The sequence below is a fragment of the Pocillopora damicornis genome, chromosome 5, assembly GCF_964200805.1.
Source record: "Pocillopora damicornis chromosome 5, jaPocDami1.2, whole genome shotgun sequence".
NCBI lineage: Eukaryota > Metazoa > Cnidaria > Anthozoa > Scleractinia > Pocilloporidae > Pocillopora > Pocillopora damicornis.
The window spans coordinates 25027000-25051254 of record NC_142674.1 but is presented as its reverse complement, the minus strand read 5'-3'; the positions used below and the strand labels follow the sequence as shown (position 1 = coordinate 25051254).

Below are 24255 nucleotides of genomic sequence, written 5' to 3'. Positions count from 1 at the left end.
ACGACAAAAGAATATATTTTTTGAAAAGAGTTCGTTGATACTGTGGGGATTAAGAGTGCCGATTTGAAAGATAAATTTTTGTTCTAGAGTTTTGCGGCTTCCCGAATTGCGTAAATGTATTGAAAGGCTTCATAAGGCTGCCATATGGTGCTTAGAATGGTTAGGGAAATTAAATTGTCAAAATACTGATCTTTATGTGTCTTTGTTATTCCTTTCTACGCCATGGCGTTCTCTGGATCGGTCGCCTAAGTCGTCTTTCTGTTTCGCCGAAGTAATTACGCCGGTAAGATTCAAACCAAACTAAACTTGAAAACTGGTTCGATTGCAGGAAAGTTCGCGGCAGAGGAAGTTCATAAATTGTTTGAGATATCAGATCATTTAAAACTGATATCACATTCTAGATCCATTCCACATCATGGAAAGGTGACAGCAATTAAGAGAACATACGGTGATTAAGAGTAGAAAAGAAATTATTTGCATAACCGGCAAAGTTCGAGAGGATTTCTCCTGTTTGACACAGTTTAAATACATACCCTGAAAAACCAAACTAACCCCTCACAACCTAACATCAGCATGAAAGTTATCCATACTGCGCTCTATTCATTCCCTATGGCACTTACGAAGAGAATTTGTCTAAAAATGAAGCAGTTCTTGAATTTGCGATCATTTCCTTTACTCTTTAGTAATGTTTCATCTAGGGATGAAAATATTGGGTAAATTAGCTTCTTCTTACTCTTTGGGGTTACAGAGTTCTTCTTTTGAGTTCCAGGTTATTTTGACTTTCTATGAATGGTTTGAGCACTTTTTTTCATTATCTAGCTAAATTGGAAAGCTATCACTTTTTTTTTTTGAAAAACAGGCCGTTCACACGTCAACGATTTTACATACTTCCGACCGCCCGACTTTATACTGAAAAACCGCAAGCTCTTTACGTCTCTGATACTGCCTATGTGGCCATATGTAAGACGATGAGATAAGGCGACGTCAGTTTGCCCGTATGTAGCCTTTGTAATCCAAGGGATACGGCGCATGGAACAAATAAACAAATAAATGGAACAAATAAACAGAAAGACAATCCACACTACAAGGATTCATATTTTTGAGTCACCGATAATATTAAAAAATCGCACGATTTGTTTAAACTGAAGCAAGTGAGGTTAGATTACTGAAATTCCGCATTACTGAAATATAAGCACTCGATTCTAAAATTTTCCCATAGCCTAAAAAGCCACTCCTCATACTAACAATTCAACATCTGCTTTCTCAAAATGTTATGATGAGATGTAAGGAGATTTACAGAAATGGAAAACAATATATGTTCGTATGAATGATTTCTTTGTTATTCTGTGTAAAAGATCTGGCTGTTCTGCTGAGATGAAAATTAATTCTTTCGATTCTGCTTCCACTTGGTTCAACCCTTTTAAATTTAGTGCGTTTTGTTGACAACGACGTTTGGAAGGTAATGAGCCCATTGAATCGAGGCTTTGAAGGAATTTCGTGTACCTTCAGTTCTAGAACTCTCCTTGAAGTCAATAGTGTCATTATTTGCAATGTCGAGGTATCAGCGGGAAGCAAATCCTTCATTAAAGACGCTGTTTGTTGATTCCACTTCATGCCCACCTCTTCTTGCAACAGAAGGATCAGCCATGGACGTGAACATGATAACATGTCTTTGCGTGGACTTGGGACATGTGGAATTCTTAAGCAAACTCTTCCTGGAACGAAACTCACGGCTATAAAAGCCATAGATAATTGGATTGAGGACACTATTTGAGTATGTGAACAGTCAACAAACAGCTGATATGATGGCAAAGTAGTCGCTATCTTTTCCATTTCCGAAATCCACCCATAACCACAAGACTTGGTTGGGGAACGTACTCAACGAAAACACCATTACAGCCACAAACATCTTCGTGACTTGAATGTTTTGCTCCTTTTTCTTCCTAGAAGATTCATAGCAGAGAGCTCTGATTGCGATCTCTCTATCCTCTGAATTCCATTTCTTTGCGTTTTCATATAACTCGATGTTCCGCGGAGGGTCCTAGGCGCAAGAGAATGCAAAGTGACCATAAGAGTCAACGGTATTCCATATTGTACAAGAAATAGAACCAAACTGTATGCTTTTCTGAAGCTCGAGACGGGAGCAGGCCTGTTCTCACGGCAATCACTTCCTTCCAACCTCAGCACAACAACGTAAGGTATCATCAACACACATGATGTGAAATGAATTGCAAAGATGTAGTGCTTGGTGTGAGTTTTCGTGATCCTTCGGCCCTTGAAAGGATGCACGATTGCTCGATATCTGTCTTAACAAATCGTAGTTAGCGTTAAGGATGTTGAAGTGGAGAACATTGTCTGTAGAGGCCAAAGTATCCTGCAAAAGATTGGCCCAAAAGTCCGCTTGTAGCCGGATTCTTCAAAAACCCAGTCGATCGGGATGCTGATGGTGGGAGTAATGGCGTCACAAATGGCCAACTTTCTTCTGAGTCCTGATAATGTGTACGACGGCTGTATTGCTAACAATACTTATGGTCAAGATAATTACGTATAAGACGTACTTAGGGATTTGGAACCGAGCGATTACTGCAGCTCTCAAAGACGTAGTCGTCGATAGTGTGCTTGGCGAGGTGCAGTTAAACCCTGAAATCGTGTCATTTCCTCCAAAAATCAGTATAAGTGTTGAATTTTCCATTTGTTTGAAAAATTGGTAACTGAAGTTTACCTTTCTCGAGAGATAATAATCAGTTCATGGAGAGCGACTCGCTGATCTTAAGCTCACGTGAATCCCGTTAATTGAAGGGCTTAACGGTTTGGGATAGCCGTTAGAGTTCCGAAGGGCATCTAGATTACGTCAAAGCAGTAGTAAATGCAAATTTATGTTGTAATCTCGTCGCGAAGATGTTCATCCATTAGACGTGAGTAATTAGCTAGCAAAGGCTCATTGAACTTGCGTGCGAACCACTAATTATGCACAAATCAAAATCTTTTTCTGATAGTAGGTCATAACCTCAGAAGTTTTTCTTCTCAAGAGGAATGTCACCTATCCTTTGGTTGAGGTCTCAAGTGACGGTAAATTTGAAAATTGGGGGGGGGGGAAAGAAAATTAAAGACAGAGAAGATTTGACTTTTAGTGATTACATTTAGATCTAATTTCTGCTTCAACGGCAAACGAAAAAAAAATCTCTCCGATCGAACCTGTTCAAAATTGAAGGAAGAAAAATCTCTTGTTCAGCGCCGAGGCAAATATGTTCACCTCAAAGCACAAGCTGCTAAAAAAAAAGACTCCGAAAGTTCAAGTTTTGCTGTTTGCTGTTTCCCGTTGATATCATGCTTAACCCCTCTTTTAAAACGCAAGAGAATTAGGCGGGATACCAATCAAGCTTCATTTTAGGGTAATCATCAATCAATCGCAAATTGGGAGGATCGAAGGAAGTCATTGCGCCAACAGATGAGACCTTTAACCACTGCGGTTTTTTAAGAACCTTATCGACCATTTACAGTTCATATTCTTCTTTTCCTGTAATCAAATTAAAGAAAGCCCTAGAGGTAAAGGTGGTGAGAAGTCAGTTTCTTTTCCGGTGGTTATCTCGCAAAAACTAATTCAGATATTAGGGGTTTGTCAAGTAATTCTTCATCTTCAGTTACTTTACCTGTCCAAGTATGAGAATAAATTTTGATGGAGATGGCATGTTCTTTTATAGCTTTTCAACTGAGAGTCGCCTGTGCTCGCCAGGAATTTAGCAAAACAGTCCACATTTGGCTAAAATACTATAATGAGCAACATCTTTTGTAACTATGGTGATGAATGACTGATGAGTTTTGACTAAACATAGCAAAACAACAAGAAGACAAAGTAGCAAACCAAATAAAAAACAACGAGCCAACGACAAAAAAAAGCAAGAACCAAAAATAGAAAAATCCGAAATCAAACACTAAAAACAAAGTCTTGATCAAAATCCTCTAATCATGCATGTTATACGAACTTTAGTTCTGTGCTTTTTACGAAGAATCGAACCATGACTCTCTTGTCAACCTGAAACGTAATACTATACGCTGTTGTTTTGAAGTTGATCTACTTTTTAAAACAAATGATGATATTTTTCATTCTATTGTCAATTCCTTTAAGGGAAAAAAGAACCTTTTGAATACTTTGTTGCATACCATCCCATTTCTCAAAGCCTATCAAAGCTGCATACCGGCCTTGATAGGTATCGTAAACGGAGACATCGCATCATTGATTAACAGCTTAAGTTATTCGACGTATAATTTGCCGCACATTTATCTTTCTTCTTTGACTAACTGTGCCAATTAATCATCATCATTACTAGAGCTCTCTGCTTCAGTTGTAAAACGCAATTTGTCACTATCAATTAATATAGTTCCTCTATAATGTCTTCCCTAATTTCGTTTTATAAATAAATGAGAAACTTAAGTGGTAAACAGCAGACTGACCCCTAAATTAAAAGCTCACCGATAGATAGTTGTGGATTTAATCTTCGTTTGATCAAATTGTAACAAGTTTCAGCTTTTCAATGGTCTTAATTCTCACACCTAAGGCGTAAATCTTGCCGAAGGACTTCCCAGTCCACCTTTTATTGAAGCCCTCGTTTTCCTCTCGTACGAGAGGTATTTTTTTTAGTTGTTGCACAGAATTTATTTCATAGCGTTATCTTCTTCCTTGAGTGCCTATAAGGACTTCTAGGCGACAATTGAATTAAGCACTGAATACGAAAGTTCTGCTGAAAATCATCTCCAAAGTAAACCACACCAGCAACAGACGGGCAAATTCCAGACATTGTCTCACGCACCAACCGAATTTCTCATATTCTGTTCACCTCTAAATAGGGAAATAAAGTGAGAAATCATCTTCGTACAATATTATACCAACAACAGATGGCCGAATTCCATCCAAGCCAAGAGCAGATGACCAAATTGCATACGTGGTTCAACGTTTCCACTTTTCCCGGGTAAATAAACGAGCCTGTTTGAAGCAGTTGCTGCAACTGAAAGGATCAAAGGAGTGTTTTAAACAAATAACTCGCGGTTCTGCCTCCCTCCCCTCTAACTAATGTCCACTGCTTATTACTGGAGGAAACTAACTCGATCAATCAAAGCAACCATCTATCCTTGTTGTTCAAAATCATGGCTTACTGTTTCAATTATCCAGAAAAATTTTTAAACTCCTGCTGTTAGCCCTGCTGTGCCATCTTCATCGAATCAGCAGCAGTATTAACAACTGTTCTAAATTATCTTACACAGCACTGGATAAAGTGATTCAGCCGACACAAAATACATGGCCCAAGTGCATGTTTCGCAATCAAATTATCCACTGACTAAATGAGTGCCTGGTCCAACTCTTCCTTATAAATAGCGATGTTTTGATGGGATGGATGGTATTTCATTCAATTGAGAAAGTTAGTCGTCGTGGAGGTTGAAAAGTTGGTTGTCGTGGAGGTTGAGCTCAGTAATTTCAGGTAAAGCAGTGTTACACGCATACACTTACTTAGCTAACTTATTTATTGGAGGAGGTTATCTGGAACGGTTGAACCCCTTATTTTTGATGGACGATAGAGCTGGATTTGAATCACCCAGAGCAGAATCGATAGAAATGAGGAAACTGGTCTCGAAGGAGGATCAAACTGCAGACATCGTGAGTTTTTAAAGATCGGGTTTCTGGGCAGCACGATGCTCAAAGTATATGCTTTAAAATTCCAAAAGGTATCTGATGATTCTCAGCCGCATCATACCAGGGCCAGCCACAAGCTAGATTTTTACAACTGCTTGACAATTTTTTAGCGCTAGTTACGGTCGTAAATTACCATTTGTTTGATCTGAAGTGGCTTAACTGTTGGAGACGGACCAAGCTTCTGTTTTTTTTAAGTCATTTTAAGCTTAAGCTCCTTTTTATCGAGTCTCGCAAAACCAAGGTAATCATCAAAACGGACAATCAGATAAAGTGTTTACCTCACATGGTGCCAATGGGACTGACTCAAAATAAATATGCTTAACTTACCTTAAGTGCGAGAACGTGCATGATTGACTTTAGTCTTGCACCCATAAAGAGTGGCGCATGTCTTTTAGACTAATCACAGAATGCAATAAATTCAAACCGAATGGATGCAAACCCGGTTTAACCTCACCACTCAACCGAAAATCGCTTCGTCCCAAATTCTTGTCATGTCTGAAACTTTACAATTCGGTGGAGCCTTTTTGTGATGCATAACCCACCGAGAGAAACTTTAAAAGACTGCAAACTAACTAGAAAACCCAATGGTCGAAGCGGAAGAATTATTACGTATTTTTTTTCTAGCTACTATGAACTGAATTATTCCATAGTCTAAGTTCAAGCACTTGATTCAAGTGGATTCAATCTGCATTTTAGTAGTGTTCAACCCCTGTGCATGTATCGGCGCAACGATTTCAAACTGACAGGTTTTTCTATTCAAATTGATTAATAGCAATTGAAATGTCAGCCAGGTGGAGATAAAGGATTTATTCGTAAGCATGGAAAACTTTGGCTAGAATAACGCCTGTCTGCGTTAGCTGAGCTGGAGGGCATAAGTCTCCGGATTGACGGAAAGTAACTCTTTGATCCAAAGCAAATAGCCGTATTATTTATCGAATAATGACGTTATATGTCAATAAGAAACAATTAGATTTGACTGCAATGCAGCTGCATGAGTAGTTAAGAGGTTTACGGCCAGACCCTTACGCAGAAAGGATAGCACTACAATTTTTTTTTGTTTTTGCTTTTTTTGTTTTGTTTTTATCGTCTGTTTGCATCAAACGAAAAAATGCGCTTGTCTGTAATTAATTGGTTCGTCTTAAAAGCTTCTAGAACGGCTACAGATGGTATTTGCTAGATCAAATATCTAGATTAGACTTTAAAGCGCAGATCAAATGTGCAGATGGGAATTTAAGTTAGTATTTTGTGCGGAGCTGAAAAAGCTGATGAGTTGTGTCAAAATCCGACTGACCGTGTTCTTACTTTTCGCAAATCAGAGGGAAGAAGCAAGAGAAGTTGAATTAGAGACGTGCAAAACATACACAGAACTCGATCGAATTGAGCCAGGTAGGTTTCTAAACTGATTTAATCTTCTAGTTGTCAGTTAGTGGCGATACACGCGTCCTTGCGTACACTGCAAGCATAACTGTATGACTTAAACCATTTTCCATCAGTTATTTCAAAATTTGCGGTTTGTTTTTTTCGGGCTTCGCAAGTAATATGTGTAGTAATGAATGGATAACACCCAACTGATGGCACGAAAGATGTTTCGAGGAGACATGTGATATTCAAGAAACCGCGATAAAACAGCGATCATAGGGATGGAAATACCGTCTACCAACAAACACCTAACTAAACATCTTCAATTCAGTTGATGTTTGTCTTTTGTTGCTAGAAGCGAGGTGGATTTGAGCGTCTTTGGAAGTCATGCAGTGCTGGTACCCTGAACTTTAATATAAGAGACAGTTTGTTTGCAAAGTTTGTTTTCGATTCCTAAACTCCGCAGACGTTAAAGCCTGATTTGCGAAAATGGAAATCAATGCTTACTTGTTTAAGCAATGTTAGACTATGTCACGTTCCTTCAACGTGGGTTAGGTTTATCGCCACATCACCTCAATGCGTGTGCCAGTGTAGCCTAACTCCCGGAGGACATTGTTATCGTTTTCCTCAATGTGCTCGAAAGTTGCGAACGCTACAAATATTTTCTTCTCCTACACGATCAACAACCAATGGCATAAGCCTTATTAACAGTAATATTGTAAACTCTACGATGAATGCTGCTGCTTCTCTTAAAATTCCGTAGAATTTGACCCATGGTCTGTTAACCGCGTCGATAGCTATATCGTTGCAGCTCGATCATTTACAACTAACTCATCAAGAATGATATAAATAATAATGATCGATAATGATGGATGAAATGACAAAACCTATATCAATATCGGTAAAGAGCACCCAAAGTTCTAACTTCCACAAACTTTTGAAAGGAATTTTCAAGTGTAATTCTTTGACCCCTCGGGTTATTTTGATCTTCCTTTATCAAACGTCTTTGTGCCGTTCAGCTTTGGACTATGGTTTAATCTCGTTACTAACTCAGTCTGATTTGCAACTGCTGTTTGAGTCCTCATAACGATGACAGTGGCTAAGCTGGTAAATCAGTCAGCTGTATATCAAGATATTTGGCGAATCAAAGTACAGATACAAAACGTTCCGATCAACTATTGGGCCAGGAGCGCGTTCCTTTGCAATGTTCGCTGTCTAAAGACTGGCTTCCTTCCTTGACCTTCGTCAAGATAGGACATAACTAGCAAAGTAAGCTCAAATTGGCAAAATTTTATGGAAAATGTAGGCAGCTCCATAAGAGACTAACAAAGAAAATAGGGATAAAATAAAGGAAGGAAGGAGACAAAGATCCAGACAAATGCGGAATTTTTCGTTAAAATTTTATTTCAGCGATACAATTGATTCAAAGCTGACGAGTCTCCTACTTTCCTCGTGGAAAACTTCTAGTGTGATCATAAATCTGTTTTGTTTTTGAAAAAACAATATTTCAAATAATGCTGGCACTCTCTATCTTCGTCCCGTCATGACTGATCGAAAACATTTTAGTAAAACTGTTTTAAATATCTGCATTGTTCAAGTGGTAAATGGTCTTCGACGACATCGTAGACATCGCTTTCCAACCGATTAGCCGAAATGAAAAATGAGTCTAATGATTAAATGATATTCCTTCAACCAAGAGGTCCGACCTCTCTCAGCGGGTGGAAAATATTTATCAAGTTATCGGAAAGCTAAGAGTGGATTCAGACGCTAAGGGGAAAAAAAAGTGAAACGTGGAAGATTTTTTCGCGCTTTGTGGAAGAAACAATGTCAAGTGGATCTTGTTGATGTAAAATAGCAACATACCGATTTGTGATAGCGCTAAATTGATGCTTAAGGTGTTAACATGATATTTCTTACAGGAAAACATATGGTAACAACTATCAATTTTCCCTTAAGCATGTAAACAAAAACACAACCTGTCATAAGGTTTTGATAAAGATGTTTTGATAAAAATGTTTTGATAAAGATGTTTTGATAAAGAAGTTTTGATAAAAATGTTTTGAAGCAAGGAAAATCAGGTACCGAAAAATACAGGATACCTGTTTTCTGATTGGCTACTAAACTGACTACTAATCTTTCCAAGTCAGGACTACTCGCTTAATCCCGCAAAAGGGAATTGAGGCTTGTAAATAAAGTATTTGTGGCCACTTTTCATTCTCCGTAGCTTCTAGCCAACCTGATGTTGTTACGAGGGAAAAAGTCTCTCTCGTCTCAGTTAATGTGAGTTGCATGCACTTGTTGTGCAATTCTCTAATGAGAGGACTTTTCGAATAGTTTCCAAATTGTATTTACAGTGCATTCTTCCGCTGGGGTTTTAGAGTCATCGGGGTAAGTTTGTACTTTAAGTTTGAAGCAGCAAAAGATACCCTTCTCCGTAGAGTCTCGAGCCCCTTGGCCAACGTATTTTTCGAGTCGAAATTTTGACTGCAAGGAAGAAAAATTGGAAGATATTCCTTTTCGGGCAGAGAACGTTTATGAAATAATCGTGGAATCGATGCTGTGTCTTTGTTTATTTTGTCTGTTAGCTATATACTGCTGCTATTTTCCATTGAGTATGAAGTCGGTCCGGTACAGACTCAAGTTTTAAGCAAGGAAGCTTCCCGTCATCCTTAGCGCTCTATAAGTGTGAGAAACAGCTAAGAGCATCCAAATCTCTTTTCTACGGTTCTTCCAAATTCCATGTTGCATGGATAGGGTCATAGCTAAGTTTGAAGCTATTTTAGGTCAGACAGTTTATGTACGTAGTGTCTTTAAATTTCAGGACCCCCACGTATTGTCACAGTGGATATAATGTGGTTATAATTTCCTAAAATGACTTTGAAGGGCAGTGATTCTTTTTGTTTTACGTTCACGAGAAAGAATTAAAGGCTCATTGATACTTTCGATCATGAATTGATGGGCTCGGTATATAGGGTAATGTAAACTTATAATTTTTATATCGCTAGTTTTACTCCCTGAAAACCAATTATGATGGTGTTGATTCGACTTACAGATTTAAGTGACATCTCGCAAACCCAGACAAGTGCTTCCTGTGGAAAAAAGGCGAAGATTAGAGTCCTCGCTTGGAAATGTTAACGAACAATACCAATCTTGCTGGTAGAAGTAACGATACCTTTGAATACATGGAATTCCGTGTTTTTAAGATAGCACTGTACGTTGCAATCTTCACATTTAGTTGTGTCGGGAACAGTTTAGTGGCCATTGTGATCATTGGGGCCAGAGGAATGAGGACAACTCCAAACCTTTTAATCCTGAATTTGGCTTTATGTGACCTCTTGACACCCGCTTTAAGCATTCCGTTTGATTTAGCTTTGGAAGAGCTTAACCAAGATTGGCCGTTTGGTAGGGTGATGTGCAAACTTTTGTGGCCATTTCAGACGGCCCTTTCCACATCATCGTCTTTAACTTTAGCAGTTATTAGTTTGGACAGATTTAAAGCGCTTGCAAAGCCATTGAGCGAACGCCCATCATCTATCCGAGTTGTGAAGACTGTTGTGGCAATTCATATTTTCTCCATCATTTTATGCACCCCTTATTTTATTGCTTTGCAATACAACAGCTCTCCAAGGTCCTGCGCTGAAACTTGGACAAAACCGGGCTACAGACAAGCTTATACCATTGTGCTGTTTTTGTTTCAATTTGCTCTTCCTCTGGCAACTATGTCTGCATCGTACCTGCTTATTTATCGAAGCTTACGTTCGAACACGACAAGCTTAAGGCTTTTTTCCGAGAGCACCAAAAACCACAGACACGAACGTCGCATCATCAACAAAAACTCGACTTCAAGCAAGGAAGAAAGCGAATTTAAACGAAGGGAACAGAACATTCGCTTAGCAAAAATGTTCGTTATCGTTGTAGTGGTATTTGCAATAGGCATGTCTCCCAATCAATTTTTTTGGCTTTGGGTAGACTTTGGACGTGGCGCAAAGCACAGATTGTTTCATTACATTTCTGTAGTAAGCCGTCTGTTCACCTACGCCAACAGTGTGTTGAATCCGTTCATCTATGCTTTGAAAAGCAAAGAATTTAGGTCTGGATTTGCAAGGATTGGACGTGCAGGTATGAAGCCCTTGAGAAAGATAAGCACTGACACAAGGAAATTTGTTCTCAAAAAGGTCAGCAGAAGTGCGAGTCAGGGCCTCGTCCCAGAAACAGCCGAAGTCCATCCATTAACATTCATTCAAAATGGCGACGCCGGCAGAGATGTTGCTACTGATTCGAGAGGAGCCAAGGTGTCGAATAACGACTCCGTGGAAAACATATGTGCTTCACACAAAGTATTATTCCTTGAGACTCTCTCAAAACCTGGAGCGCACAATTTTTTCAAAGAGCTTCGCGAAAGCTCATGTTGAAGGCATTGTGAATGAAAGTCCGGCCATCAGGCATTACTACATTCACCTCGATAGTGAAAGAACTCTCGTTCCAATCCTGCCCCTAATCTCAGCTGAAACGATTACAAGAAATTAATAATGATAAACGCAGCTGGGAAAAATTAAAAGAGTCGAATAAAATGTGTCGTTTCAAAACCTGCCGGGTTGTCCGTCTTTTAAAATAATTTCCCTTGTAATTTCGGAAATGTTCAAAATATCGGAACAGGCTTAATGCGATATTTGATTTATTATCGTGAAATAAAAAATGGTCTTTGAGGTCAAATGTTAATTACATTTATAAGAATTAAATAGATTTTTCCCAGGGTTCAAGCCTGTGACCTCAGATCACAGTGATCTTTCAACTGAGCTATGCCTTCTATAATCTGTCGCTGTGTCTGGAGGTCGGAGCTTGGGATCCCAGCTGAACCAGAAAATCGTTCACGCTTTCGCTATATATAACTCAGCTGCAAACATTACCATTTACTTACTCTTCTTTTGGGCGCATTTTATCGATATATGATTTGTGTGTGCAATGAGTTTATATCCTGTCGTAACAAACGCTGAATAGACAAAACTGAACGTTAAACTGAAGTACTTTAGTTTCAAGATGTAAATTAGTAAGTTAGAGTCGCACTTTGAGGTATAAGGTATTTGTTTTCGTTAGGGAAGTGTAACAACCTTTGAGGAGAATCAAGCAAGCCTAGAATTTACGAGATAAGCGACAAGGGAAAGGTGAAACAGACCGATACCAGGATGGTGCCCGTATCCAAATTCCCTCGTTGTTCCTCCGCCTCACCATGGATTTACGTGATACTTCGGTTTCATCAGGAAACAGGTATAGGCGGGTCAGCGGGTGTGGGAAATCCAATAACAATGACAATAGTAAAAATTCGACAGAATAGTCTAGTATGAAATTAGCTGGGCGGTGATATGTGCATTCCACAGATAGTACTCCTTCAAATATTGTTCTGCTATAATCAAGATTCGGCGCACGACTAGTCTGAGACGTGACCTCAACTCGCTGACTTTCTGCCAGCCGATGCATACACAGATACGGGGCTGAAATTTTGACAACCTAATTCGAGTGTTAACCCTTACTTAGAAATAGTCAAAGCTATTTAAAACATCATTGTAGTCTTAAAAGCTTCCGACAGACGACATGGATTAAGGTATTACTAACAATTCAATTGATTATGATTTCGACACACCCACTTTCCTACACTGAAGCATAAGTTTCCTATAGTTAGCTTACCACAACGCTGAAATGGCCTTTGAGTAGAGCTTTGATTAAAACAATAATGAGTCGAATTCCTGTTTGGCTGCAGTGCGGTCTTGTGGTTAGGCCATTCATTTTGCACTTTTGCCAAATGTGGTTTGGGATTGTCCCTACTACTTGTTACTAATGTTCTAGAAATCAGCTTAATTAATTCTTGAAGTGGATCATTGTTAGTTGGGTATCTGGATGCTCCGCAGATGAGGAATGACTAGGTTTTTTTCGGCAAAGAAGTGGAGTGGGCTGTTTTGCTTCTCATTCGTTCACCAACAGTATTTTATTGAGGGTAGTCTCTCATAATAGCTTTACTCAACAAAATGAAGAAACCCTCGACTTCCATTGAATGATTTTAAATGACTTCGTCAGGTATTACGATGAAATGATCTATCCTTTGATTAGTCAGCGATATACAAATCAATCACTCGTGTGACCCTAGTAAGCGCGCCTTCCTTTTGTCACAATTGTGCGGAAACTTGTTGATGTTTTAATAAAGTTTAAATGGTGTTCTTACTTTGATGAGTTTATGAGAGCCGCCTTTGATGTTTCCCCACGTATTTGCAAGACAAGTCACGTCTTTTGTGCCGCGTAAATATGTTGATTTTTCTTTCACTGTCAAACAACGGAGCAGGAATTTCACTACTATTCGCCTTTCCTTCGCCCCCAAATTCTTGGAGAGCCACTTTCTGCTAATCTGTTTTTCTGTTTGTTTTTTTAATACCTCCTGCTAAGATCTCATTATTTATATGTCTTTGTATTATTGTATCGGCGCCTGTCTGGTTCATCAATAGTAACTGCGTGGTTTTAGTTTACTAAAGGAACAAACCATGTAAAGGTCACTGGTTTAAGTATGTTGCATTTATCGATCTCACCGTCCGGATATGACGGCGTCTGGCGTCGGTGGGCAAACACTGAGACCATGAATAGACCACGAATTCAAATCGCCCGTCTCTTGCCATTCCGTCAGTGCCTTTAGTGGCGAACAGCAATCACGTGCTGATTTCATCGGCCAGTCTTTCGTAACTGTCTCGGTAAACCTAAAGGAGGGCACGTAACAAACACAACCGTCATTTTTTGTGTTGAGTGTATCATTTGAAAATGGCTGTAAATGAAAGCACCATGGCAAGTAATATAACTGGTGTCCAATCCAACTTGGAATATCCAGAGTTTCGAGTGGTTAAGGTATTACTGTACGTTTTAATCTTCATTTTAAGTTGTATCGGCAACAGTTTGGTCGTAACCGTCATCTTGAGGGCCAAAGGAAAAAGGACACCAGCCAATCTGTTGATTCTGAACTTGGCCGTGTGTGACCTCGTCACTCCAGCTCTGAGCATTCCCTTTGATTTGGCCCTGGAAGAATTGAACTACGTTTGGCCATTTGGAAGAGCTATTTGCAAAGTTTTGTGGCCATTCCAGACGACGTTTTCAACTTCCTCTTCGTTGACTTTGGCAGTCATCAGCTTAGATAGGCTTAGAACTCTTGCGAACCCGTTTGCTAAACGTGTCTCGATGGAAACGATGGTGATGATTGTGTGCACTATACACGCTTTCTCAATTGGCTTGTGTATTCCCTATTTCATCGCTTTGGAACTCAACGACAAAGAAGACTCCTGCGATGAGGACTGGCCAAGTTTTGGCCATAGACAAGCATATACAGTTGTATTGTTTCTGTTCCAGTACGCCTTACCTTTAATGACAATGGCTGTGACGTACTCTCTCATACATCGCAGCTTGCGAGCAAGCACGAAAAGATTATTCTCTACAGATAAGCAAAGCAAAAGATCCTTCAAAAGACCATCATCGACCATCAGTGATAAAAATATTGAATTTAAAAGGAAAGAGCAGAACATTCGTTTGGCAAAGATGTTTGTTCTTGTCGTCGTTGTGTTCGCCATCAGCATGTTCCCGAATCAAGTTCTTTGGATTTGGGTGGACTTCGGAAATGGCGCCAACAACAGATTTTTTCATTATATTTCTGTAGCGTGCCGTATTTTTACTTACGCTAATAGTGTGTTAAACCCGTTCATTTATGCCTTGAAAAACAAAGAATTCAGGTCCGGGTTTGCAAAGATTGGCCGCACAACCATGAAGCCCTTGAGAAAGATTAGCAACGAATCCAGGAAATACGTTCGAAAAATCAGTAGGAACGCCATTTTAGATAGCTCAAGCCCAGCTCGTGTGAAATATTTTGCAGGCCGGGATGATACACTAAGCGATTTAGCCACAATCGTAGGGCCCGCGAATTGTTCTGAATCAACAAATATTTCCCAACCTGCTAGACACCGTAATAGAAAGAGTCCATGTTGCGAAATTCAAGGCGTAAGACTTTCACTAAATTTAGCCGCAGGGCCCACTCGGCCAATGCTATCAAACAACTCTCCTGTTCGATTTTCTTGGGATGGCACGGAACCCCTACGAGAAATTGTTCGCAGAGACTGTTTAAATCCTAGAATCCATGGCAATTCAGAGACTGCGCGCTCTTTCGATGATGCAAGAATGATTTCGGAGGCATGGAAACCTTCAGCGTTACACGATGTACTTCGGGAACTTCCCGAAACGAATTGTTGACGTGAATGCCCTTAGGCATGTCCGACGGTTTATTTATGTTCATGGTGTGAGCGGAGCTCGCATTTCTTTTCCCGCACGTCTCAAAGGCACAACGCCTTGCCCAGGCCAGGACAAGAACCCGGATCGTCCGACTCGGAGCCTAGTGCACTGACCACTGGACAAAGCCGTGGTGTTGGCGTGCCCGCATTACAGTTGACCACGCATGTTAAAAGTAGCACCTTGTATGGTCGTACGGTCGTACATCCAAATTTTTCGACTTGATGGGTTACTACTATTTTGTATAATTATGGGGCTACGCTCTGCGAGCTCCGCTATAAAAAAGCATTAAATCGTATTTCAAGCACCTGTTGATGTAAATGCAATTCATCTTTATTTAACTTAAAACAGCACAGAGATTACAAACCGATATGATAAGAAATGGTTCATTGTAACGAATCAACTTTTGGGCATCAAATTTTGAAAACGTTCTTCTTTTGAACTGAAACTGCGCCCAGCTGAGGTCAGTACTAAAGCTTGTAATGATGCCAGCGTTGTCGAAAAGAGGGCAGGGGTTATGGGAGCGTCTTTTTTTTTTTCTCGCGCTCGTTTCATCCATGTATCTATTTCAAGTTTGATTCAAGTCATCAGTGCGACATTGGCTTGTCATCAAAGATAAAAAAAGAAAAAAAAAAAAGGATTTCAAGTGATGTCACCATGTAGCAAGTAAACAACCGTTTAACTTTGAAAGTGTTTTACCGTTGATTCGTTGATGGGACAGTAGGATCTCGATGTAAGATCAACTTCGATCTTCTAATGTATATCTCATATTATATATTAATAATGATAATAATAATAACGATGATGATAATGTTGATGATAAACATCATAATGTTGTTTTCCTTAGCAGTATTTAAAACAAACAAGGTTTCCTGATCGCTTACGTTTAAACTCCATTTAAAAAGAGCGATAATAGAAACAACAATAATTACATTAAAAATTTTGTCGTGTGGAAACCAAGGAAAATTAGAGTACAAAGTAAATTTGAATGTAGTCTGATCCATGGCGTTTTATTGGAAAGTTCAATTGCGCACAGAATTCAATTAGCAATTACAATGGTTTGCTTATCTAGCTGGTTACAAAAGTTTTTTTTTTTCACATATTTAGTCATTTTTTAGTGTTCAAAGGTGCGATATCTGAAATTTTAAGCTGTTTTTTTTAAGGACGATTTGCCACGTTTTCTTGAAGGAATGATTGGTATATATTTTATATAATCCATAAATTATGCTCATGAGCTCTCTCGATTCGACGACAGTTTTTCCCCCTTCAGAAAAGATTTCGATACAGTGCTGCAAAACCACAATCAACGGTTAATCAGAACAAAAGAAATTTCACAAGGCGCCAATGATAACTCAAAGTAACAACAAGAAAACTGCCTGTACCGCGGAAAATTTGCAAGTGCTCTAAACACCAAGATGATCAAATTAGTGAAACAGCAAAGCCCCATAATATATCCTCATGGTACGCCATGTCTGGTAGTGAGGGGACTTGAAATTGAACCATTAATCCACACGCTTTGTGTCCTGTCGGACACAACAAGACAATGCTGAATCAGAGACATTTTGGTCTCATAGTTTCACCATGCTAGTAGCTTTTGATGGTCCTTTTTGGGATCAATACCAGTATCAGGGCAACTGCCCACCTACCCCTTCCCTAACCCAACATTAACCCTAACTTGTTATCAATTGACTGTTGTTGAGTTAGGGGAGGGGTAGGTGGGCAGTTGCCCAGATACTGATATTGATCCCATTTTCGTATGCTGCACCCATCCGCTCTCAGAAATTTGATCAATAATCTGGGCCTTAAGATAAAGACATAAGACTTTTTTGCAAGGAGGAATGCTTCCAAATCACAAGTGTTCTATGCGGCCATCTTGGAAAACACGCGGTAAAATTCTCAAAACTCGGAATTCATGTTAGCCTCTCATATACTAAACACTACATATCTGTCTCCTTAAGGGATCTCATTTTCAACTTTTGATCTGTTTTTACTCATTTTCGGGCCTGGTGGTGGAAATTTGGACCAAAACTTTTCCTGGCAAATCAAATGCCTCACACATGGTATGGGTCCCCACCCCTCTTGGGCTCAACGTAAGCGCTGCTATGAGCGTAACAATACAATGCCGTATCAGTACACAAAACAACCAACGTGAGAAAACAGAAAAGGAAAAAATTCAAAATATCTAAAACATCCTTGGCTGGCGACAACGTCTAAATGGTCAAATGAAAACTTAAACGTTTTCATTACGTGGAAAAATTCCATAATCAGTTGAGATAGCTTTGCAAGAACGCTCTTAAAAGTTTTAAGTCGTGTGCGCCACTTTTAATAAACATAAATATTTATTTTTCTTGTCTACTTTGAGCATCTGTTGTCACTCGTCAGTATTGGAAAATGGATTAGGTTTAACACTATCTCAGAATATTTATCGTAAGCGTATCTGAATGATACAATTTCATTAACTCGAAGAATGTTTCTCGCTCATTCAGGGCTGGACTATATAAACAAACATGCAGCCGGAACTATCAACATCGATATGCGTTTAGCACGATTTTTGGAATAAGGACATTAAATATTTAGGTTATCGAAAATTAAGTGGCAGCAACTATTTTTGAAGTGTAATTTCATCACTAAGTGACCACTGCATCGCAATGCATGGCGAGACATAGGAGAGGTGTCAGGCTACTATTTTCACCCACCAAGCTTGGATTTTCACTGCCGCGTAATTTCACGCGCGTTAACTTTGTCTAGACAACATATGTCTGCGGAAAAGATGTTGTTACGTGGCTCAGAGCTGGTCATGATTTGCACTGTCGCATAATTTCACGAACGTTAATAAGCTTCAATTCCACTTACTTTGCGTTGTCGTTAACATAAAACAGTTTGAATAGAGAAGTTCTCGCGCGAGGCGTAATTCTTATTTCTTGGCCCCACGAACATATATATAACAGAATGTTCGAAGAGCTCGCGTCTGTGGTTAAGGCCACATTAATCTTCTTTGGTCCCGCAAGCTGTCTATAAACTGTCTGTATTTTATTATCAATACATAAATCCAATAAAATGAATTCCTGTTACATGGAAAAGCGCGGCAGTGAAAATCCGTGCTAGCTTTCTTTTCAAACTCAATTTCTTTATGGTTTGTTTCTGTATAATTTGTGAATGTTAAGCCAATAAAATCTTTGCCGGAAAAACATTCGTGAAATTTCACGCATTTGGAAATCACTATTAACTTTCTTTGCAGACTCAAGATTTCATCAATTGTCTATATTCTATATTCTGTTTAACGCTCTTCAATGCGAGACAATACATATCCATCATCTCTTGCGCTCATTAAATAGCGTTTGTAAAATTGCGCTTCAGGCATTTAGGAAAACAGAGCGAAATAGGAAACGCTTATCGCTAGTTGAAGATCGAAACCGAGGGAGGTCTGGGTCAAGTCCCGTAGAAACATCGCTACTCTACCCGACCCAAACCACCTCGTTTTTTACTGCTCCGCTCCTCCGCTACTAAGAGCCGTTTCCTTTTGTGCATTGTGTTACTGACCAAACTAAACTACTTCCAGTAGTTTGAAATAGGATTCTGGAAAACAAGCATAGCCATTTTACGCAGATGCTAGCTTCAGAGTAAAGGAATTGATCCCCAACTCAAGAAGCTCATGATTGTAAAACAAATTATGCTTGTCAGCATCTTAACAGATGTATGGAGGACATTTTGGCATACTGATGTTATGGTGTAAAGGGTTAAAATGCACTTTATTTGCGTGAATCTAGATCATATTTGCAATTGAATATATCTGATTCAGAGACATGATACTGGTGTCTTTCTTCAGTTGGAGTTGAGGTTACATCTTATTTCTACATGCAACTGTCAGATAGTATCCAAGTTATTTCAAATACTGGGGTAGCTGCTGTAATTTAGCGTAATTGAGCTCAGTAAATAAATATTGATAATCGGCTCAGTTCAGAACAACCCGGAATAAGACATTAATCAAATTATTTGTTATTATTATTATTAAGACTAAGTTTTATCGACTCCAGCCCGAAACACAGGAAATCTTTGGGCGCACTGGCGAAATGTAATCTCGTTAACAAAAGTCTCAACACTAGAACCGTCCATTTTAAATCCAATTTACGAGTCACGCTAAAAATCACCCCACAGGCCGAAATTCATCGAACAATATTTTCGAGATCTCAGCCCTGATTTCATTTAGCCGAAATAGAGATTTTTTATTTAGACACTAGAGTTATAACTGACTCAAGCTTTAGTTATGTCTCTGTTGTTGATTTTTTCCTTGGTGTTGTTCGATGAAGCCTTGTCGAAGGCAATGACGATTGAAACGTATGAGAGAGCTTTCGTTCCTTCAATTCTTCATGAGTTTTCGATTTCTTACTTCGTCAAGGCAAAGAAATTAAGGATTTTCCCATAACTAAGGAATTATAAATGTCGGCGTCGACAAAATGTCCAAACGTAAAGGTATCACAATATCTTCGTTGAATTTTACAATCTTGGAATCTATTATTTTGATCCTATCTTTCCGTCGCGGAATCTTAGAGTGGAGAATTTTCTTCGAAAATTGTCTTGTTTTCGTTATTCTTAGCTACGATGTCCAGGATAAAATCTAGAGAGCTCGATGATGATTTCCTCTCTCGATTTATCCAGTTCCTTTTTTAGGCTCAAAATTCAGCTGAATTCCGGAACGGATTTTAGGATCCTGATGTCTGCAAAGTCAAACGTGATGAATGACGAAAACCTACGAAATTATTTGACCAATTGTAGTTGTCATGTCAGCCCGTCACAATATCTGTAAACAATAAAAAAAAATCCATAGCCTCCACCATATAATGTATTTCGTATAGTCAAGAAATGCCTGGGCTTGAATTGACAGAATTGATACGAAATTCCTCGCCTCGCCATCTAACCGTTTTTGCACGCTACGCATATAACAAGTTCTCGTTGAACTTAGCCATTTTCGCACACTATACTGAAAGCAGCTTCAAAGTTATTGAAGTTTATTCCTTGCTGAAAGCAATGTTATCGGCCTAGAGAACTGCTCCCAGTTCTAACGGTACTAAGTAGTTTTAAAAGCTGCAAAGCCCTTGTAACAAGATTATCGTATCAGTCAAAGTGCTTCCCTTTTAAGGAACGCACATTTATTGGTCATGAACTCTGGCAGATGTGAAAAGAAAAGATCCGGAAATTGAATAGCAGGAACCCACAGCTTGATATAATGGAAAAGCAGAGGATGACTGTGGAACGAGAGATTTCCTTTGAACAAAACACTTTATCATTCAACAACGTTGATTGGTGTAGAAAATTTAATCATCTCAACTAGAACACATCGACGACAAACTTGTTCGTGCGAGGACGGAACGGAAAAGCAGGACATTCTTAAACAGGAAACACACTCAACCCGTACACAAAACGTTTTCTAAAAACAGCATAAAATAATCCCCTCTGTCTAAAACGCCGCCTCGTTGATTTTAAATATGGCAGACGACTTCTCTGATTACTTCCAAACATGCTTAACAGTGTTGTAATTATGGGAAACGAAAATCGACAAAACATCAAAATTAACTACAAACACAATGATTCCACAACAGGAAGAATTTTTTCCGAACGCATCTTTCACAATTTTATTGAATCTTAAGATCTGATCTTCCCACGCCTCCTTTTTATTGGATATTTCCAATCATTCCATACTGACGGTATTGCCTGATGATGATGCTGCACCATAACTAACGCTTTCTCATCGAGACACTTGAGTAACAAAGACGTCGACAAACATATGATATTTCGGGAATGACATGCATTTGTGCAACAAAGAAGTCGTTGATTAAGAAATTTTAGTGTACGGCGGGTCGCGTTGCATTGCCTGAGGCATACAAGGATTTGCTCTTTAAAAGCCTTGCGTTGCGTTTTGATTCGAAATTTCTTAGATTTGCTGTTTTGGAGAGCAAGACTGCTTCTCAAGACTGAAAATAAATTATAGAAAGTGTATTTATGGTTACAAAGACAAGCCAACTTCCTAACCACTTTTCCGGAATTTGTAAGTTAACTCTCGTCAAATGAGATAATAATGAAAAGCTGTATTAAAGAAAGACGTGGGAGGGTGGAAATCCTAAAAGGGAAAATAAACTAAAATTTTTGGAATCAAACCAAGAACACGAAGATTATTATAAAAATTTGAAGAAATGACGCCATTTGGTGTTACTCAAGAAACGTTCCTACCAAAGAATGCTTGCCTTGGCAATATAATGATAGCCACCGTTTTCAAGCTTCTTCGCGGGAGTACTCCTAGATTTCGTACTTTTGCTTTGCGTGATTTCTTTATGAGCTACAGATGAGTTATAAGAGTAAAGTAGAGAGCCTTTTTTCCTCTCTGATATTGCAGTTGGGCAACACTTGACGATTCAGAACAGCAATAAGGCGACAGTCGAATAGAGTGTTGGATTATAATCTGATGTGCAAAGCTACTTCGTTATCAGAAAACTTTGAGCATAAAACTGCATTGCTCCTTTAAGAACTCTTTTGAAATCAACACAGCGTGAATTATACGTCCAATGGCGATTCGACAATGCCGATAGGAAATCTCGTCGGAATTCACATATAACCTCGTGATGAACAAGTCTGACCCCTTCTAGTGTTCATCAATCTTGCGGTGGGCCGCTAACAGTTAGTTTCCGGCGAACTGTTCAGCGCATCGGTCAAAATGTGAGAGTCTGAAGTAGACAAAGTATGCCATTGTTCAACAGAATTTTCTCTTAGAGGGCCATTAAAGTGACAAGCTGCCGCATCTACGAGTTCAAAAGCCCTTGGCGGGCTCGATAACGTTTGCTTGCCGAAAGATTCTATCGCGGTTCTGTTCGAAGCGAAATTTGGTTGAGGTGAAGGTGGGGACATTTCATTAAACTGGTGATAGGTTTTTCTTTCCAACGTGGGTGTCTTTTGTTCATCTTGAATAAGACAGGACAAGTTGCTTTCCTTTGTACACGACCCGTAATCCATTCCATGTGATTCCGTAGTTTCTGAACGAGTTTTGCTAGTACTTTGACGTCGTGATCTTACAAGATCCTCTTTGCCGATTAATCTCTCGCAGCGCAGCAGGCTCCGAAAAATCCTCCTAAAACCTTTGCGAAAGTCTTTGCTAAACAGACCAAAAATGACCGGATTTACGACGCTGTTGGTGTATGTAAACAACCAGCATATGATGGAAAGTTTGTTGAAGTTTGGATGATTTATCCCTCCGCCAAAATCCGCCCACATCCACACAATTTGATTAGGGAACATAAATATTGCAAAGACAGTCACAATGACTATGAACATTTTTGTGGCTCTGGCATTAGGAGTCTTCCAAATGTCCCGTGTCTTGAGCTTGCTAAGTCGTCTGATAAATGTGTAATGGGTTTTAGATAGTCCACGTTGTATTTCTCGCTGTTTGGCCTCAAATTTAAGTTTCTTGACAATAAATTGCGGAGTTCTTGCACGTATTGACTTGTCGCGTGTTCTCTTCGAAGTTTGACAAAGCGCTCGGACAGCCATTGCATACATAAATATCATTATTACAAGCGGCAATGCGTACTGAATTAGGAACAAAAATAGTGTGTAAGCCTGTCTGTAGGAAAATTTGGGCCAGTTTTCCCCACAAGAACCATCTCTCAGCACGAGAAAATAACCGTAAGGAATGACCGCGACCAGCGAGCATATATGTACCAGAAAAATTAGAAAACTTATCTGTTTGCTCGAGAGCCGGATCTTGAAAGGATGAAGAATTATTCTGTAGCGATCCAGCGAAATTGCAGCAAGGGTTAACGAAGACGCGCAAGTAAAGTAAGTTTGTGTAGGCCAAAGTATTGTACACATGGCCTCACCATAGATCCACTCGTAATTATTTTCTTCCAGGATAAAATCAAACACGATGCTTATCAAAGGCGTTACTAGATCACAGAGGGCCAAGTTTAAGATCAGGAAGTTGCTTGCGGTTTGCATCTTTCTCGTGTGAATGATGATATGAGCGAGCATGCTGTTACCAAAAGTGCTCGCGGACAGGATAATGAAATAGAAGAATATCTTTGTAATATTAAAGGCTTGTGATTCTCCCAGAACATCACGTGGCAACAAAGTGGTAGCACTTCCATTGGGTTCAGCTGAGACTGCCTCGCTGTCATTCATTTTAAGCTGTAGGACACTTCTACCAACGTACTGTGAACTTATAATTTCTTCACTGTTAGAACTTAATAGTTGGTGGCACAGAAGGGTTCCATTTGACTCAACTGACGATCGAAGCAGCTTTTAGCGAGTTTACGTCGCTGTGATCGGCCAAACCTCTGAAGTGCAGGGTCACGATTCGATGCGTGTCTAATGTTTCGCCTTTACGAATGCGCGCGCGATTTAACAATTAACTGTGTGCGTTAGAAAGTTTATCATTTCACAATAACAGGCGGGTGACTCAAATAACCGTGCAGGAAATATTTGGCGTCATTTATCCGCCCTTTATGGTGTAAAGATGACGTTTAGTGCTATTTGATAAAGTTCTGTTTAATTTTTCTTTCAAATCGTCAAAGTCTTGCTTAAACCGATAAAAGACTGCTTGATGTAATCTCATTCTTGAAAATCCTGATTTAATGGGAAGAGATGAAATCTTTTTTAAATAGAAAGAAAAGATTAAAGGAAAAATCTGGAATTAATGTTGTTATTTGACAGATAACGCACGCAAACTGCCCGCCTACGTTTTCGTGGCTTCGATATCCTGAAAAGTAATTCAACTTTTGATTCGTAATCTTTTAAAAGTTTTTAAAAAGGTCCTACGATGACCTACGGTTTACGAGCGTATTCGGGAACGAATGCTAAAACTTGGCTACTTTAATTAACTCCAAAACTCAGATTAAATTAGATTAACTGATTTAATTGTT

General features: G+C 39.3%; 3 protein-coding genes and 1 pseudogene across 4 annotated transcripts; 2 read left to right on the top strand and 2 right to left on the bottom strand.

Annotated features, from left to right (window-relative positions):
- Nucleotides 1-169: 169 nt before the first annotated feature.
- Nucleotides 170-2849, bottom strand: LOC113664380 (neuromedin-U receptor 2-like; annotated as a pseudogene).
- A 3846-nt stretch (nucleotides 2850-6695) lies between these two features.
- On the top strand, nucleotides 6696-13257 carry LOC113664379 (galanin receptor type 1-like). Of its 2 annotated transcripts, none has more exons than XM_027179977.2 (2): nucleotides 6696-7072; nucleotides 10098-13257. In XM_027179977.2, the coding sequence occupies exon 2, from the start codon at nucleotides 10174-10176 to the stop codon at nucleotides 11455-11457; it is 1284 nt and encodes a 427-aa protein (XP_027035778.2). In that variant the 5' UTR covers nucleotides 6696-7072; nucleotides 10098-10173; the 3' UTR covers nucleotides 11458-13257. The 2 variants fall into 2 exon arrangements, 1 of the variants encoding a protein (XP_027035778.2); XR_016186743.1 differs by having other exon boundaries at nucleotides 6880-7072; nucleotides 12140-13257.
- Nucleotides 13258-13632: 375 nt separating this feature from the next.
- LOC113664367 (galanin receptor type 1-like) lies at nucleotides 13633-16338 on the top strand. Its single transcript, XM_027179964.2, has one exon. The coding sequence runs from the start codon at nucleotides 13844-13846 to the stop codon at nucleotides 15311-15313; it is 1470 nt and encodes a 489-aa protein (XP_027035765.2). The 5' UTR covers nucleotides 13633-13843; the 3' UTR covers nucleotides 15314-16338.
- A 4614-nt stretch (nucleotides 16339-20952) lies between these two features.
- LOC113664373 (galanin receptor type 1-like) lies at nucleotides 20953-23905 on the bottom strand. Its single transcript, XM_027179970.2, has one exon. It carries the CDS (start codon nucleotides 23513-23515, stop codon nucleotides 22013-22015), a length of 1503 nt encoding a protein of 500 aa, XP_027035771.2. The 5' UTR covers nucleotides 23516-23905; the 3' UTR covers nucleotides 20953-22012.
- Nucleotides 23906-24255: the final 350 nt, after the last annotated feature.